Consider the following 15,199-nt stretch of genomic DNA (forward strand, 5'->3'; position numbering starts at 1 on the left):
GTGGTCCCCCTCGCCCACCACACCGTGCAGTCCTGTGAGGGGCAGCAAGTCTCTCTCAGTCCCTCCAACAAGCTTCGCAGCCACCTCCCTCTTCAACGGGAGGACAAAAGCAGTAAAGTTGTACGAGGCCGTCTGGCCTAGCGGATCTTTGGAGTACCAGGTGTTAGGAGCCTGGCGCGCCTCGAGCAGAGGCTTGGATTGGAAGGGGATGGCGCGAGAAGTGAAGACGGATGTGGGTGAGGTGAGGGGTGAAGAGGGGGCGATGTAGGAGATGGTCAGCCAGAGGGCTAGGGCAAAGGAGACAAAGGGGAGGAGGACGCGCAGGACGCGTGGAGCGGGAGACTGGGGCATGTTGATACGAAGAGGCAGTAGTAAGCGTCAGTGTGGGTGACTTAAAGAGAAAGAGAGGAGTGAACGAGGAGCGAAAAGAGGAGGCAAGGCTTTTGTATGTCCTGAGATCTCGTCTCTAGCAACGTGCCGGTGTGAGCCCACTTAGGCACCCGTATCAGGCACGCAATCTATGGATCATCCGAGTCACAGTTTCGGCTTGATAGTGTCTTCTGAGTATGCCGAGCCGTGTGTCGTACGGGCCGCCAGAGGTTGGAATTGCATGCATTGAATCGTAAAGCGATGGACCAATTTTCTTTCCTTCCCGCACCTCGCCTAGCCGATCAACCAGCTGGCATTCTCGTACCAGCTCAACATCGGGTTACTTCCATCCTTCAGCTGACATCCCTTTGCCAAATGCGGGTAGCGCTCCAGGAAAGCTCGATGCTTGACTACCTCCAAGCCCCTGCGAGCAACCCTGCCATCGTTGTCGACTTGTGCATAGAAGTCCCTGAGCAGCTCGAAGTCCGTTGGAAAGAAGATGTCAAAGTACCCCTGAAGCACGGCGTAGGTGCCCACGTCGACCATCTCCCCTCCGATCCGCGTCTGCACGATTGGTCCATTGATGCCTTTCACACTTGCGTCCTTTGGCAGTGTGTGAAAGTCCGAGAAGATTGGTCGATGGTTAGGGAAGAAGTGGGCGAGTGTTTGCAGCAGCTTCAGGGACGAGGTAGGAATGAAGTGGGGTTGGGACATGTTCGGGTAGAAAGGCAGTTGATTTGCCACTAGTCGTCGCAGAGGTGAGGGCAGCGAGGTGAGAGTCTTGGGTAGTGCTGGCGCTTGCTCCTGCGGCCGGAGCTGATGATACAGAGAGAGAAATTGCCGGATCAGAGGGTCCGTCACGGGGGTATATAGCTCGTGCATATCTCCAGTCGAGTCGATTGAAATGTAGCACTGATAAGGTGTGGAGTCGCTCGTCGAGTAGCGGACGACATCATGCGAGAGGTTGTCCAGCACCTCCAAGCCCAAGACGAAGCAGTCTTCGTGTACCGGAGTGTTCCAAGTCAGAATATCCTGGCGATGAATTGTCACCCTCTTGTTATCCAGATGCTTGGTCAGACGCTGCGTTTGCTGTGTTGCCAAGCGATCCGAGATCTCAATGATGTGGTACCGCATAGAGCTGTACATGTCCGGATACCGCTCCTGAACATAATTAAGAACGCACTCGGCCATTGCGCCTGATCCAGCACCCATCTCATAGATGATCAATGGACGGCCATCGCTGATCGAATCGATGCAGTGCTGAGCGACGATGTTGGCGTAGTGAGGTTTGAAGAGCTGGGTAGGTGTATGCCAGACCTGTCGAGCGACCATGGATGTGACGTCTTCGTCGTGCTGCATGCCTTGCTGCTGCGACTTGAGCCAGGCTGCACGACCTTGTGCCTTGGCTGCGTCAAGACCGGCGGCAGAGAAGGATCTAGGAAGCTGTGAAGGAGCACGAGGAGGAGCAGGAGTTGACTCTGGATGAGCCGGCGGCGGTGGCGGTGCTGGCGCATTCTTGGCAGCTCTATCCATGAAGTTCTTCTCAAAGGCAATGTAGCTTCCCTCTACCTTCCTCATGAAGTCAGCTTCATTCTTGATGTCGCCGAAGGTTGCCTCCCTCTCGCCCTGTTCGTTCTCGACATCGGGCAATAGGACAGCGTGTCTGCTGAAGTAGCCGTAGTGAGGATTGTACAAACTGTCGTGAATGAAGTCTCTAGCCAACATACGACATGACCTGGGGCGAGTCTTGGATGCGGCAAGGGTCTGAGCATTGACCAGTGGGAGGTGCTTGTGCTCTTCGGGTGGGGTAAGGGTGAATGGGTCTGGATTGAATTGATGCCGATGTCGTGTGTCATCACGGTCCACGGGCGATGGTGAGGGACGAGGAGGCGGGCGAGGTCGAGATGGACCGGCTAAGGCGAGGGGTGGAGAAGCCGATGAGAATGACCGGCGCTGGGCGGGTGCATTAGGCGGCAAGGTGGTGGTGCGAGGCCGTTGGAGGTAGCATGTTGCCGTCGCTGAGCCTGAGGAGCCTTTGCAAGCCTTGGAGGACTGCAATGCGGGCTGTACTGCGGTCCTGACTGCTGCGCCATACCTCGAATGAACAGCATTGACCATGGTCAGGGCGGGCGCTGGTGATGGTGATGATGATGCTGCTGCTGCAGTCAGCCGGAGCTTCGCGTCTTCTGGCTGACCGAATGTCCGTCGTGCGAATGATTTTGCAGCCACCCACATGGTCCGTCCGCGAAGGAGGGGGGGCGGAATCGCGAGGAGTGCGCGGTGGGGCGAAGGTGCGGAGATTGAATGTGATCGGAGCGGAGTGGGTCGGGCGTGGCGTAGGGGGGCGGTGCGTGTGTGTGTGTGTGTGTGTCTGCATGGCCTGCGTCGCGCCTTGTCCGTCGCGCCTTGTGTGTGCGTCCATGCCCCTTTGCCTTGGCAGGGTGAGACACCTCGTCGTGCTACGACTCCTGAAGGTACAGCACTTCCGCCACTTTCCCCTCCTCCCTCGCTACCACACGTCGCTTGGCTCGCTACATGGGCGCAGAAGCGTTCTAGCCTCCCACTGATAACTCACAGAGCAGCCTCCGCCGTCTGAGCAGGCTAGCTGCAGACGCCTCGCCTTCGATTCCTACCTTGTCCATCCTCCTACCTCGCCCCTCCTCTGACCTGTCTCAAGGATGGCTGCGCCGGTTTCTCGTTACGGCTACGGTGAGGACGCAATGTACTATCAGCAGCAGCAGCAGCAGCAGCAGCAGCAGCAACAACAACAACAACAACAATGGCAGCAACGGCAAGGGACACAGCACTCCTACCCCGGTGAAGCTTCGTATCGCGGTGAAGCTTCACATCAGACGCGGCCTGGCCCGTCTTCTGCGTCCTCGCCGCAACGTCAAGAGGACCAACAGATGCTTCGCAGACCCCAAGGCTATGGTAGTCCAGGCGAGCATGCGAGGCAGGACCAGTATAGCAGCAGCCAAGGCTACAGTGATCCCAACCAACACATTCCGACATCCTACCCTCCTGCGCCGACCTCGGACAGCTATACTCAATCCTATGCTACTCCTTCGTCCAGCTCACCTCCGCGGATACAAAGAGGCTACACCCCGCGCCTCGAGATGCCGCATCAGCCCTTCAAAGGCCCTGAGTCGTATGCTGCTCTGCACTCACCGGCCTCACAATCCCACGTAGCATTGACGCCTCCTTCGCCTACTCAATCCGAAGGCATATATCCTGATCGTCCCCTCAAGTGGGACCGCTTGAACGCCGAACAGCGCAAAATTGCTGAGACGTTCCCGAAAGATCTCGATGAGAATGGCACAACGATGCGAGACTCGTACATGCGAATGCTCAAAGACTGGCGCAGCTGGGTCAAGTGGGGCTATTGGTACTACTATGTACTATTCGTCGCAGTCATCGCTGTCGTCGTCGTATTTGTCATTCTACATCGTAGGATCATCGATTGGCTGACCCCAGTCTCCCTCAAGATCAACTCCGTCGTGTGGGGCTGGATCATCCCGGTCGCCATTCTGTTCATCATCTCCTTCCCGCCCCTCTTTGGACACGAGATCATTGGAGTCCTATGCGGAATCGTATATCCTTTCTGGATTGGATTCGGCATTGTGGCGCTTGGAACTCTACTAGGAGAATGGGGAAACTTCTGGGCTTTCGGTGCTTGCCTGCAGAAAACGGCGCAGAGGTACGAGAGAAAGAGCCTCAACTATGCCTGCATGGCTCACATTGTCAGGGAGGGAGGTCTCTTTACAGTCTTGGTGGCCAGGCTATCAGCCATTGTGAGTAGTGCGGGGTGTCAGCTTGCCACAGGCCGTTTCGCATCACCCTGACTGACTGTTGCGACCTTGCCACTCTCTTCGTATCAGCCTGGCCACTTCACTACAGCAGTCTTCTCAACCGTAGGGATGTCCTTTTGGATCTTCACCATAGCCACTCTTTTATCGATGCCCAAGCAAATGGCGGTAGTCTATGTCGGCTACGCTATCAGGTCCTCGGCAGATGGAGAGGAGTCGACCGCATCGAAGATTGTCAAGTGGGTCATCCTGGTCATCACGGGCATCATCACAATACTAGCCGCCTGGTACCTCTACAGGAAGATGGAGGTTGCCAGGCCAGAGGTGCAGAGAAAGTTGCGGCTCAACAGGTACACGCTACTGACTCAAGCCAGTGGCAAGGGCGCGCCGATGCCCGTACCTGGAATCCTGCTGAACAAGGAAGCAGGTCGAGACAGCTTTGCAATGATGAGGAGGACGCAAACTGCACAGAGCGGGGAGAGAGTCCCATCTGGACCAGTGAGACCACAGAATGCATCCGCAGCTGGCGACCTCGGCATCATCGTCGACCCATACGGACACTATGACGAGGAGCAGAGCTACAGTCCAGGGCCCGTTAAGGGGGCTCACGCCACGCAGTACTCCCCTTCCCAGTACGCAGAGCCGACTTTTGGGTACCAAAGCAACCAGGGTGCTAATCTCGATGGGATTCAGATGCGCCAACTCGCCCCGCCGAGAGGAGCTTCCCTGGGCCGCGGCGTCACCTCGATGGCCGACGCAGGAGCGAGCACAGAACATCTGTTACCCGCACGACAGGCTGGAGAGGGTCCTTCTCCGGCAAGTGACAGCCCTCCTCGTACGCATCTCCAGCTTCATCGTGGAAGCTTTATCCCCCACAATCAACATCAGCCACGCGAGCAGCACCGTGCTGCTGAGCAACACACCTCGCCGTCTCGAGTGGAGCCACTTGACGTGGATGTGCTGCTCGCCGCGACGACCAGGAGCACACCGCCTCGGCCTGCCGTCTCTTCAGAGCCTGAAGGAAGCACTCCCGCTCGACCTTCCCCGCCGCGGTACGAGACACTCGACTGGGCCGATATACGAAACGGGCACCAGGACGGCTCGCCGCGTAGGCGGTGAAGGTCATTCCTCGTTCAAAGAGCGACTGGAGCGCTCGCAGAATCTTCGGATAGCGACCGGATCGCTCGTAAATGGACACTCACTCTTGCCTTTGTAGTCAAGTAGATTCGTCTCACCTTTCTTTCCCTGGGCCCTGTTTCACCTTTGTCACCTTCGCATTCCCGTCTGAGCATCCATTGCCAATATGCGCCACTCTCTTTACGACTCCTACCAGTGCTGCAATTCTTGGCGCTGCCACTGCCGCTTCCCTTGCCTCTCTTTGTATATGCTCCTCCCTCTACTTGAACATAATCCATTCCCTTGAGTCTTGGTTGACATAGCGATGGCTGAAACTGGTCTGTTCAGCCCAACTGATCCCGGCGGCGGTCAGGTACAGCGGTTTTCTTTTTCGCCTGGCGGCAGTAAAGCGAGGCACGGCGCCGTTGCTGCCCTAGGCTCTTCGGCATTCGACCCTCGGCATTCCAGGTGTTGATTGAGGGTCAGGGGTCAAGGGTTAAGGGCAGCGATGATGGGTGGAGAGGGAGCAAGGCAGCTTCGGAGCACCCAGGCCGATGGGCGGACGAGCGTGCCAGTGGGCGTGATTCATCTTCCGTCTTCCTAGCCCGCACACCTTCATCATCCTACCACTAGCTTACACTCAACATCAACCAGAAGACTCACTGCCTCAATCCATCATGAAGTTCTCCGTCCTTACCACCATGCTCGTCTGCCTTGCCACTGCCTCGTCCACGATCGGTGAGTACCATACGGATGCGAGGTCTGATACGGCACCTGGCTGACCACGGCCATCATCCTACTCGTCGCTCAGCTACGCTCAGCTGTGGTATCAAAGTAGGAGCTCAATGGCGAAGTTGCTCGTGAGTGTCGCTGATCTTATCGACTAGGCTAAGGGTACACATTCTGATCGCTTCGCTCTGGACTTGCTTTCATTACGGTATCCCTCCTCGTAGGGGCGCATGCCGAGTGAACACCATGGGTCAGGCCTATTGTGGAGACAAGCATGGTGAGTGGAAGGGCTCTGCACCCCATCAGGCACTTCCTTACGCTTCTCCACCTCTTGCTCTGACTCATGCCTCGAACAGGCAACGCGAAAACGCCGTGTGGTCTCCTAGACTCGACGAACAAGCTGACGGGCGGTCCGATCGACCTCTGTCAGCAAGCTTGCTTGCTCAATCCCACCACCAACCAGTACGGCTGTAAGAAGGGCAGTCCTTGAGCAACTTCAACTGGAGGCGAGGACGGTCGTGCAGCTGTAAGGATGTGGGACGGAAGCATGGAGTCCGGGCCTCCGGGAGAGACCCCCTGTGCCTGAACCCCTCATTGTTCCTGACGCCTGCACCAATGTCAGGTACGAGTGACTCTGTAATTTTCGATTAGTCTTTCCTGACCGCTATGCCTGAACAGGCTGTTCGCGCGCGTCCACAGACTCGACAACCTGATGCTGCGCTGCTGAGACTCGTTGTTGACGCACTTCGACTATCATCTGGTGGTACAATGAGAATAGGAGAGCCTTCTGTGTCGGCAGGCTCAAATAGAGGGCCAGGGAGGCTATGCCAGACATTTCAGCCGGTCGGACGCCGGCCAGGCACGCACCGGGTATATCATTGATTGCGTTCGAGCAAACTTTCGCTCAAACACTCCGCTTAATGCCCATTTTCCCGTCCTCGAACGACTCAAAAAGCACACAAATCATTGGTTAGTCCCTCTGCACCTCTCTCTTTTCAACTTCTTTCCGAATACTTTTCGAAGCCATCATGCAAACCCCAACTCCCCTTATCGCTCTCTTCCTGACTTTCACTTCGGCAGTGCTGGGTTAGTAAACGAAGGAAAGCAGTTGTAATCGAAGGTATTGACAGGGACCTGACGACTGCCTTGCACTTTCACAGCCAACGTATGTGGGATCTTGGTCGAAGGCCAATGGACGTCCTGTTCGTGAGTTCATGCTACGCTGAGGGCCGTCACGTCCCATCTCAAGGAGTTTGACTCCGTTGTTTTCCTTCGCTTGCGCAACCTTCAGTGATGCATGCAGCAAGAGCACCGCCGGACGCGCCACTTGCGGAGATCGACAGGGTAGGTCATTAGCTCGAGGTATGCCCACACAAGCCTAGCGCCAAGCTCTTACTGACAACACGATATACACCTTACGCTTCGATAGGGGATGGCGCTTCCCCCTGTGTCACCCTGCTCTCTCCGACGTCTTCGAGCCCCTACCAGATGTGCTCAGGTGACTGTTACTACTCCCATTTCGACGTCGTACCTCAGTACGCCTGCAAGAGTAGCACTTGAGATCCGACTTCAGGCTCGCATAAGATGCTCACAGGCAGGGTAGACCTTCACTTCTGCTGCTAGACCAACTTCGCTGTCGATAGCTTCTTTTGCTTGACTTTCGCCAATGCAGTAGTCATGAGTTCTGTTCACTGTTCCTTCCTTGGGGCTCAGCATGAGACTTCTCCAGTCTGAAGTGTGATCGTGTCCTTTGGAAGCGCAATTTGTGCGAATGCTCAAGAGGCCCGAGTCCGTCTCCAGGATTCAATGCAGGGTCAACCTCCCCACCCCCTTGCTTCGAACGCCAGGTACAGTGGGCCCTTGAAGGACCCTCGTCCTCACTCAGGAACATGAAACTTCTTGTGGGGAGTCACCCGAGACTCCAGGTACAGCACACAAGGCACAAATTGCAGCAGAACCGAGGCGGCTCGCAACCTTCGGGTGACACCTTGTAAGAGTCCGGCATGAACCATCTGGCTGTAGCGAGCCACTTCGAACGCCCTATATAATGACCTCGAAGTTTGAGTCATGTTGACCTTACCTCGCCCACCACTTTTATTTCCCACTTCACCCACTTCACCCCTTTCACCGACTCCCTCAACACCATCATGAAGGCCTTCATCATTGCTATGCTCTGCCTCGTGTCGGCGTTTATGGCGCTTGGTGAGCCGTAAAGCGCCTGCATACACAATGATCGTGCCTCGCTGACCACTTCTCGGCTCCCCCAAAGCTAAAACCTCATGTGGGCTCAAGTCTGATGGACAGTGGAAGAGCTGCGAGTGAGTGCCCCTCCGACCAACGGGAAGGCAGACGATATGTCCTGTCCAAGGCTCCTCTCGATCCTCACTGCTGCGCTTTCAATCTTTGTTTTCAGATCCGCGTGCACCGTCGATGATCTGGGCGTCCCTAAGTGTGCCGGTGGCGCCGAGACCGGTGAGTCTCACGAGCATGTGGCAGAGGCCTCAAGGCCGCGACAACGAGCATCTCATTCCATTCTTTCCTTCCCCCACAGGCGATATTGGCTCGCTCTGCGTAGTGCTCGATGCTCAAGTCTCGGCCTCGCCAATCCGTAGTTGCGGCATGGGATGCGGGCCTCTCGCTGGGTCTGAGGACAACGGCTGCCTCTAGCTGAGCTCACATTATGTCGCCTTTCGCCTGAATGCGCGCTTTCGAAGCGCCTCAGCTCTTGTCTTACCGACCGACACTGTGTGTCGCTTGTCTCTTCCGAAATATACATGTGCGCCTCTTGTCTTTGATATCTGAGCAGCACACTGCGCTCGGTAGAACACTCACAGATCGGCCCCTCTCCAACTGTGGCGTACAGCAGCATCATAGTGCCGGGTTTTCCGGGCCCGGGGGCAGCAATATGACCCGAGCACAAATGCGAAAGTGAGCTCCAGAGTCAAATGCAGGCACCCACACGTCCCCCCTTTCTCCCCCTTTCGGCCCTCAATGTTTAGCCGATAGGTACAAAGGGCGCTGGAGGGACCCTGGTCCCCACTTTCTCGATGCTGCAGGAACATGAATCTTCGGTCCTGCGCATATAACGATCGGTTTGGTGTTGCACGAGCCCTCCTTCGAGCGCCCAGGCACGGCTCTCGGATTACCGAAGGGCAAAGTCACCTTCCTAAACGCAATCGCATTGGCGCTGCCCGACCAAGCATGTAGCATTCAGTGATGGTCGGTGACCTATATAATAGCTTCGAATCCACTCGTCTCTGGCCCCTTTTGCACAACACTCTCGGCCCCTCCCCCATTTCCACTCTCCGCCTTGCCCAGTATGAAAACCTTCACCACTGCTATCCTCTGCGCCATGCTGGCATCAATGGCCGCTGGTAAGTCGGCAGACTGATGTCCGCAAGAGTTTCACACTTGGCTGATAGCATGCATTTCCCCCAGCCAACTTCTGCGGTCTCAAGTACAATGGATCTTGGAAGACTTGCCAGTAAGTTTCGTACAGTGTTTCAGATGATCGCCGGGGGTCCGCTGAAGAGATCTGACCGTCGTTTATCATATCTTGCCTTTGCTCTGCCCAGGGGCGGCTGCGCCGTCGACATCTTGAACGAGCCCAAGTGTATCGGCCCAGGAGGCGGCGACCTCGGTGAGTCTGAGTTCCGTAGCTACAAGAACCTCAGCAAAGATGATCAGGAACGAGACGCAGTCTGACCGTGATGATCTCTCACAGGCGACCTCGGCTCCAACTGTGGAGTGCTCAAATCTCGAGCCTCGACCTCAACTATCAAGGAGTGCGACCCGGGCAAGGGCTGCGGCTTCCTTGGCAGCAAGGGAGACAACGGCTGCCACTAGCTCCGCCGTTGTCATTCCATATCGAGCCGAGCACACGCAGCGCACACGACGCGCCGATTTCCCATAGCGACCGACACCGTGTGCGGTCTTTTTTCCTCTGCACTGCTGACAAATATATATTTCGTCTCTTTCGCTTGCGACGTGCGATCTTCTTTGCGATCAGGAGGTTGTGAACCATGGAGTGAACGTATCGATTGGGGTTCAGCATGAGTACTGCCATACATTACACCAGCGGCCCCCGCTTCCTCAACTGCTGCTCGCCTCTCCGCTACTCAACTTGTCGGCGAAGTAGCGGGGAACGTGTTGGCCAACTCGTTGATGTTACCACACCTCCGCGTACCGTACAGCGTCATTGTTTCAGGAACGGGATGAGTTTCTCTACCTGTTCCCGGGAAACTCAGTGACGCTCTGCGAGGTTTCCGAGGCGCAGAGCGAGAGTGGTCGCCTTCAATATTTGCTGCAAGGGTCGGCCCCTGAGCTCTGCGTGAAGAGTTTATTGCGAGAAATTTTGAGGTCCCTACATAAGCGTAGTCAAATTCTGTGCTTCTCCTCTTCACTGCTTAGCTCTCGACCCCTTTTTACAATCTCAAGTCCACCATCATGAGGAACTTCAGTATTGCGATGCTCTGCCTCACCTTTGCTTCACTGGCGCTTGGTGAGTGAAAAGTCTGACGCAGACAGCAATCAAAAGCCCGCCTCGTTGACTGCGTTGTATTCCCGACAGCTAACTTCTGTGGGCTCAAGTTCAAAGGAGAATGGAAGACGTGCTCGTGAGATCTCGAACGTGTGGCAGGCACACTCTGGATCGGCTGACATCATTCTGCGTCTTCTACGACCCGCTCTACCTCCTCACAAGGGGTGGCTGCACCACTGACATCTTTGGCTATTCTCAATGTTTCGGTCCTCGTGGAGAGACCGGTGAGTCACAGTGCTATAGTCATAGCTGCGAGTCCATCAGTGGGGCCAGAAGAGGGATCTGACGTGGTCACACATACCCGCGTAGGCGACATCGGCACGCCATGTGCCGTCCTCAAGTCCCGAGATTCGGAACAGCCAGTCAAGCAGTGCGACAAGGGCAAGGGGTGTGGCTACCTTGGCAACATCAAAGATATGGGCTGCCACTAGCTAGGCTGACGATTTTCCGTTGCGAGCAGGCTGTGGGCCTCAGTCGCCATGTGCCCTCTCCCTCATCTCGACTCATATTCAAGCGATTCTTGTATTTCTGCTGACAAATACATTTTGTGCTCCGTGTGCTCGTGACGGCTGCTCCATTGTGTCCACCATATTGTGCCCAATCGACGGAGGAGAGCTTAGGTAGCGGAAGTCACTCTGGAAAGCTCAGTTCTCACACTCTTTCGGGTAGGGCCTCCGAATCAATGTCGAGGTACATTGGATCCTTGCATCGGGGGCTAAGACGCCCTCGGCCGTTGCCTCAGCGTCGGGCCTCAGCGTGGCTGCCGAACTCCAGCCTGTCGGGGCTTTGCTTTTGAGGACTCAGGAACAAGACCCTTCGCCAGCAAGGAGAGGAGTGGCCATGTCCGCGGAGGTCCATGTACGGGAAGTACGGATTACCGGAGTACCCGGAATTCTACTCGCCGCCTTCACGGAGGGGTTGTCGCACAAGAGAGCAAGTGCTCTACATAAAGACTTCACTGCCCTGCACTGCACAAACATTTGACCTCGCCTAGTTCCACAAATCATCATGAAGATCTTCAGCGCTGCTATCCTCTGCGCCTTGTTCGCGTCAACGACGCTTGGTGAGTCGGCAGACCGGAACGCCAAGCATTCAGCGTCTGCATCATTGACTGTTTCTCGCCTTACAACAGCCAAATTCTGTGGAATCAAGTCGAACGGACAATGGAAGACTTGTAGGGGTGGCTGCTTTGTTGACAGGTCTGGTGCCTCCAAATGTGCCGGCCCTAGTGGCGGTGGAATCGGTAAGTCTGAGGCTTCTAGCGGCATGGTCCCTAAAAATCCGATCCAGTCTGACCCCTCTGTACCCTCACAGGCGATGCCGGTACGCCTTGCGCTGAGTTTCTGTCTCGGGCATCGAGCCAGCCACACAGGCAGTGCGACAAGGGACAGGGGTGCGGCTCCCTCGGTAGCATTCGGGGCAGTGGCTGCCGATAGATGTCAACTTGAGCGAGCGAGTACATCATGATTACTCTATATCGAGCGCCCTTTTTCCCATATCAATCGACACCATTGGTCTCTCTGCCGAACACCGTGTGTCCATGGTGCCTCTTGTGAATTGTGACGTGACTTTCCTTCTGTGCTCTATACGCAGGTCGCGGCCAAGACACCAAGAGCATGCGCATGCGTGTGAAGAAGTGCCACTTCGTGGAGTTCATCGGACTCCAGACGTTGCCTTTCGGACTTTTGGGCTCAGGAGCCCCTGAGAAATGGTGAGGTACAGTGCGTTACACCACTGGCGCAAGCGCCCGGGAACGTTGCTCCAGCATCGTTATGCAAAGCATAGCCGGGTTTGCGCGCTGAGCTCAGCGACCGGCGCTCCTGGCCGACCGGTGCAGGGCCTGCCCTTCGTCCAGGGCGCTCCTCGTCCGGTGGAAAGGTAAGTGTCGGGCAGACTAGTAGGGGCGCCGGCTTGCTGTGATGTACACTGACAAAGGTCCCATGGGGGCTTCAGGGCGAAATGCAGGCACACCTTACTGTACTTCCGAGGCTGTGCGCTTCGAGCTCCCTTGGACATGTAGGGCGCAGAAAGCCTCACTTTCGATCTCGGACTACCGACACACCTATGTGCCGCCATAACAAAGGCGCTGCGTGGAGGGGCATAGATTGAGGTATATAATAGCCTGCGTCGCTGCTGTGCCCACTGCCCATGAGAGATTTGCCTTGCCCATCTGCACAAAAGTATCATGAAGACCTTCAGCGTCGCTACGCTCTGCCTCGTCTTCGCCTCAATGGCGCTTGGTACGTGGACAGAATGATGCATCAGGATTCAGAATGCCGTGCTCACCGCTTTGCGACTTTTGACTGCCTTTTCGCAGCCAACAAGTGTGCGATTAAGGTGAAGGGAAAGTGGAGGGCTTGCCCGTAAGTTTCCAAAGGAGTAGCAGACGATCTCCCCTCTCTCTCTGAACACCTCTTGCGGTCCTTGTAATCCGCTACCACCCACTCTTCTCAGGGGTGCATGCACCGCGGACCTAGACCAAGTTACCAGCTGTGCTGGTAGGGGCTGGACCGGTAAGTCATAGCAGTTCGAGCGGCATCAGAACGTTGAGAAGAAAGGCCCAGTCTCACCAGAATGTATCCGTCCAGGCGATCTGCGGGCCCCGTGTGCGGTTCTCAGGACTGCACACTCCACCGTACCAATCGAGCATTGCGGCGCCGCCCTGGGTTGTGGCTACCTGGGGGCGACCCATGACAATGGTTGCCACCGTTGGCATTGGAAATAATATCCTGCCGTCGTATGCAAGACCTACCCATCCATATCGTTGTTTTCCGCCAGCGATTATTGCGTCTCTTCACCGACATCAAGATACATTTTTACAGTCTGGGCTTGTGATGTCTTGCTCTCTTTGTGATTGCAGATGCTCTATTACAAGTACGTCTGAATTGTGTGGCGAAGCGTCGCTTGAGAGGAAAAGCGCTCACCAGACATCGCTCTTTCCGGGCACCGTGCTATGTTGTGTCGACAACAGCCTCAGCTTACAGTGACTTCGTACCGACGCTGCTCTCCCTTGTGCTTGCACATGCCGGATTTCGACTGGTATTCGGAATTGTGACCCTGGCTCGGCGTCAGGTACCGGAAAAACTTTGCATCTTGGGGAGAGGGTCCGCGCGACCAGGGCGCGTCGTGGCAGGTACTGTATATTGCGGCCCGGAATGATAAGGAATGCAGGCTTGCTAGGAGGCAATCGAACAGCAGTCTTATGTGGTCAGTCGCTGGAGACCGAAGCCCCGCTCATGTCTAGCTACCATACCCTCCGTGTTCTCCCTCTCATATGCCAATCATGAAGGTCGTCTTATCTGCCATCACAGTCTGCCTGGTGGCCTCTTCCATTGCGCTCGGTGAGCATGGACAGTCACGTTGTAGGCCTTGAGCGTCGCCAATGTACTTATACAGAATCTCGCCCGTGACGTACAGCTTCGGTGTGTGGAGTCGTGACGCATACTGGGTACCGGGCATGCGAGTGAGTATTCCAAGAGATCCACGATTGAGCTTCCCAGGCATTTCTTTATGTCTGATGCCCATCGGCCTTCCTATGTTTACAGAGGTGCTTGTCGTATGAACGCCAAGGGGCAGCCCTACTGTTCCACCAAACACGGTGGGTCGCTGTCTCTGATCTCGGTCGTAGTACAGTATACCATAGCTCGTTCCTTCTGACGCGATTTTCCACGGCCAAAAATGCAGGCGATCCGGGCTCCTTGTGCGTCTTGTTGGACTCCAAATCAGCAACCTCGGCACAGGAATGCACCCTAGACTGTCTGTGGGATAAGAACATCCAAGACTACGCTTGCAAAGATCCTGACGTTGGACCGTAGCCACGGCGGGAATTCAGAGGGAGTCAATGCGGGCCGACCCCTGTTGTTACCATTAGCGGCACGCAAGTGCTGGCCTCCTTGGTCGCTATACTACCGCCCGCCGGCACGGAATACGTTGCCTGGTTCCTAATCTCTGCGCTGAGCTCAGCATTGGTGACAAGCGTGAGGTAGAAGAATGTACAAGTAGGAGTGCAACTTTACAGACGCCCGCCCACTCCTACCTTTCCGTACCCACCTACTCACTCATCATGAAATTCACTTTCGCTGCGATCGCTGTCTGCATGCTTTTTTCATCCACCACACTGGGTAAGAAGAAGCGGCGGAGCTGTGGACGCTTTGTGCCGCTGTACGCCGTTAAGACACTGACACCGTCTGATCTCTACAACCCACAGCCTCCACTTGTGCGATTTTTGTAAACCGCAAATGGAGGGCATGCGAGTGAGTGTACAGTGCTCTTCCACGCCTGCCTGCTCTTAGTCCCTTTATCGATGGTTGACGATGTTTGGCTTGTTTCTGACCTCTTATGGCTGCAGTGGTCCATGTATCATGAACGCCATGGGACAAGCGTACTGTGGGAACAAGCACGGTGAGTACATTAGCTATCCCTCTGTAGATTCATGATGCCTCGAGCTTATGATTACCTCTCCGCCATGTGTCACGACCCACAGGCGACAGCGGTTACACACCCTGTGGACTGTTGGAAAAGAAGACGGACACCGCGGCAACGCACTGTGCCCGGGACTGCGTCTACGACAAGAACATCGATGACTACCTGTGCAACTGAGAGAAAGAGGGCAGGGGATTGCCAGCGACTGCTGAATCTA

The 15,199-nt window shown here is 55.7% G+C and overlaps 6 protein-coding genes across 6 annotated transcripts; 4 read left to right on the plus strand and 2 right to left on the minus strand.

The window, feature by feature from the left end:
• Positions 1-663: 663 nt before the first annotated feature.
• Positions 664-2,604, minus strand: BCV69DRAFT_287816 (DUF185-domain-containing protein; the record flags this gene model as incomplete). The annotated part of the gene is made up of 2 exons (XM_025493586.1): positions 664-2,282; positions 2,565-2,604. 2 exons carry the CDS (start codon positions 2,602-2,604, stop codon positions 664-666), a joined length of 1,659 nt encoding a protein of 552 aa, XP_025347328.1.
• Positions 2,605-2,816: 212 nt separating this feature from the next.
• BCV69DRAFT_313353 (hypothetical protein) lies at positions 2,817-5,607 on the plus strand. Its single transcript, XM_025495024.1, has 2 exons — positions 2,817-4,160; positions 4,248-5,607. Exons 1-2 carry the CDS (start codon positions 3,048-3,050, stop codon positions 5,292-5,294), a joined length of 2,160 nt encoding a protein of 719 aa, XP_025347329.1. The 5' UTR covers positions 2,817-3,047; the 3' UTR covers positions 5,295-5,607.
• A 2,560-nt stretch (positions 5,608-8,167) lies between these two features.
• Positions 8,168-8,687, plus strand: BCV69DRAFT_299909 (hypothetical protein; the record flags this gene model as incomplete). The annotated part of the gene is made up of 4 exons (XM_025494386.1): positions 8,168-8,222; positions 8,290-8,338; positions 8,434-8,492; positions 8,572-8,687. 4 exons carry the CDS (start codon positions 8,168-8,170, stop codon positions 8,685-8,687), a joined length of 279 nt encoding a protein of 92 aa, XP_025347330.1.
• Positions 8,688-9,339: 652 nt separating this feature from the next.
• On the plus strand, positions 9,340-9,866 carry BCV69DRAFT_299910 (hypothetical protein; the record flags this gene model as incomplete). The annotated part of the gene is made up of 4 exons (XM_025494387.1): positions 9,340-9,394; positions 9,459-9,504; positions 9,596-9,660; positions 9,745-9,866. 4 exons carry the CDS (start codon positions 9,340-9,342, stop codon positions 9,864-9,866), a joined length of 288 nt encoding a protein of 95 aa, XP_025347331.1.
• Positions 9,867-10,466: 600 nt separating this feature from the next.
• BCV69DRAFT_277921 (hypothetical protein) lies at positions 10,467-10,991 on the plus strand (the record flags this gene model as incomplete). The annotated part of the gene is made up of 4 exons (XM_025491178.1): positions 10,467-10,521; positions 10,591-10,636; positions 10,660-10,784; positions 10,870-10,991. The coding sequence occupies 4 exons, from the start codon at positions 10,467-10,469 to the stop codon at positions 10,989-10,991; spliced, it is 348 nt and encodes a 115-aa protein (XP_025347332.1).
• Positions 10,992-11,107: 116 nt separating this feature from the next.
• On the minus strand, positions 11,108-11,964 carry BCV69DRAFT_222318 (hypothetical protein). The gene has a single exon (XM_025489826.1). It carries the CDS (start codon positions 11,826-11,828, stop codon positions 11,361-11,363), a length of 468 nt encoding a protein of 155 aa, XP_025347333.1. The 5' UTR covers positions 11,829-11,964; the 3' UTR covers positions 11,108-11,360.
• Positions 11,965-15,199: the final 3,235 nt, after the last annotated feature.

Source organism: Pseudomicrostroma glucosiphilum, assembly GCF_003144135.1.
Source record: "Pseudomicrostroma glucosiphilum strain MCA 4718 unplaced genomic scaffold BCV69scaffold_9, whole genome shotgun sequence".
Classification (NCBI taxonomy): Eukaryota; Fungi; Basidiomycota; class Exobasidiomycetes; order Microstromatales; family Microstromataceae; genus Microstroma; species Microstroma glucosiphilum.

Coding starts and splice junctions, on each gene's coding strand:
- BCV69DRAFT_313353 (XM_025495024.1), top strand. CDS start 3,048: ATGGCTGCGCCGGTTTCTCGTTACGGCTACGGTGAGGACGCAATGTAC. Junction 4,161..4,247: donor TGGCCAGGCTATCAGCCATT/GTGAGTAGTGCG, acceptor TCTTCGTATCAG/CCTGGCCACTTCACTACAGC.
- BCV69DRAFT_222318 (XM_025489826.1), bottom strand. CDS start 11,828: ATGCCGCTAGAAGCCTCAGACTTACCGATTCCACCGCCACTAGGGCCG.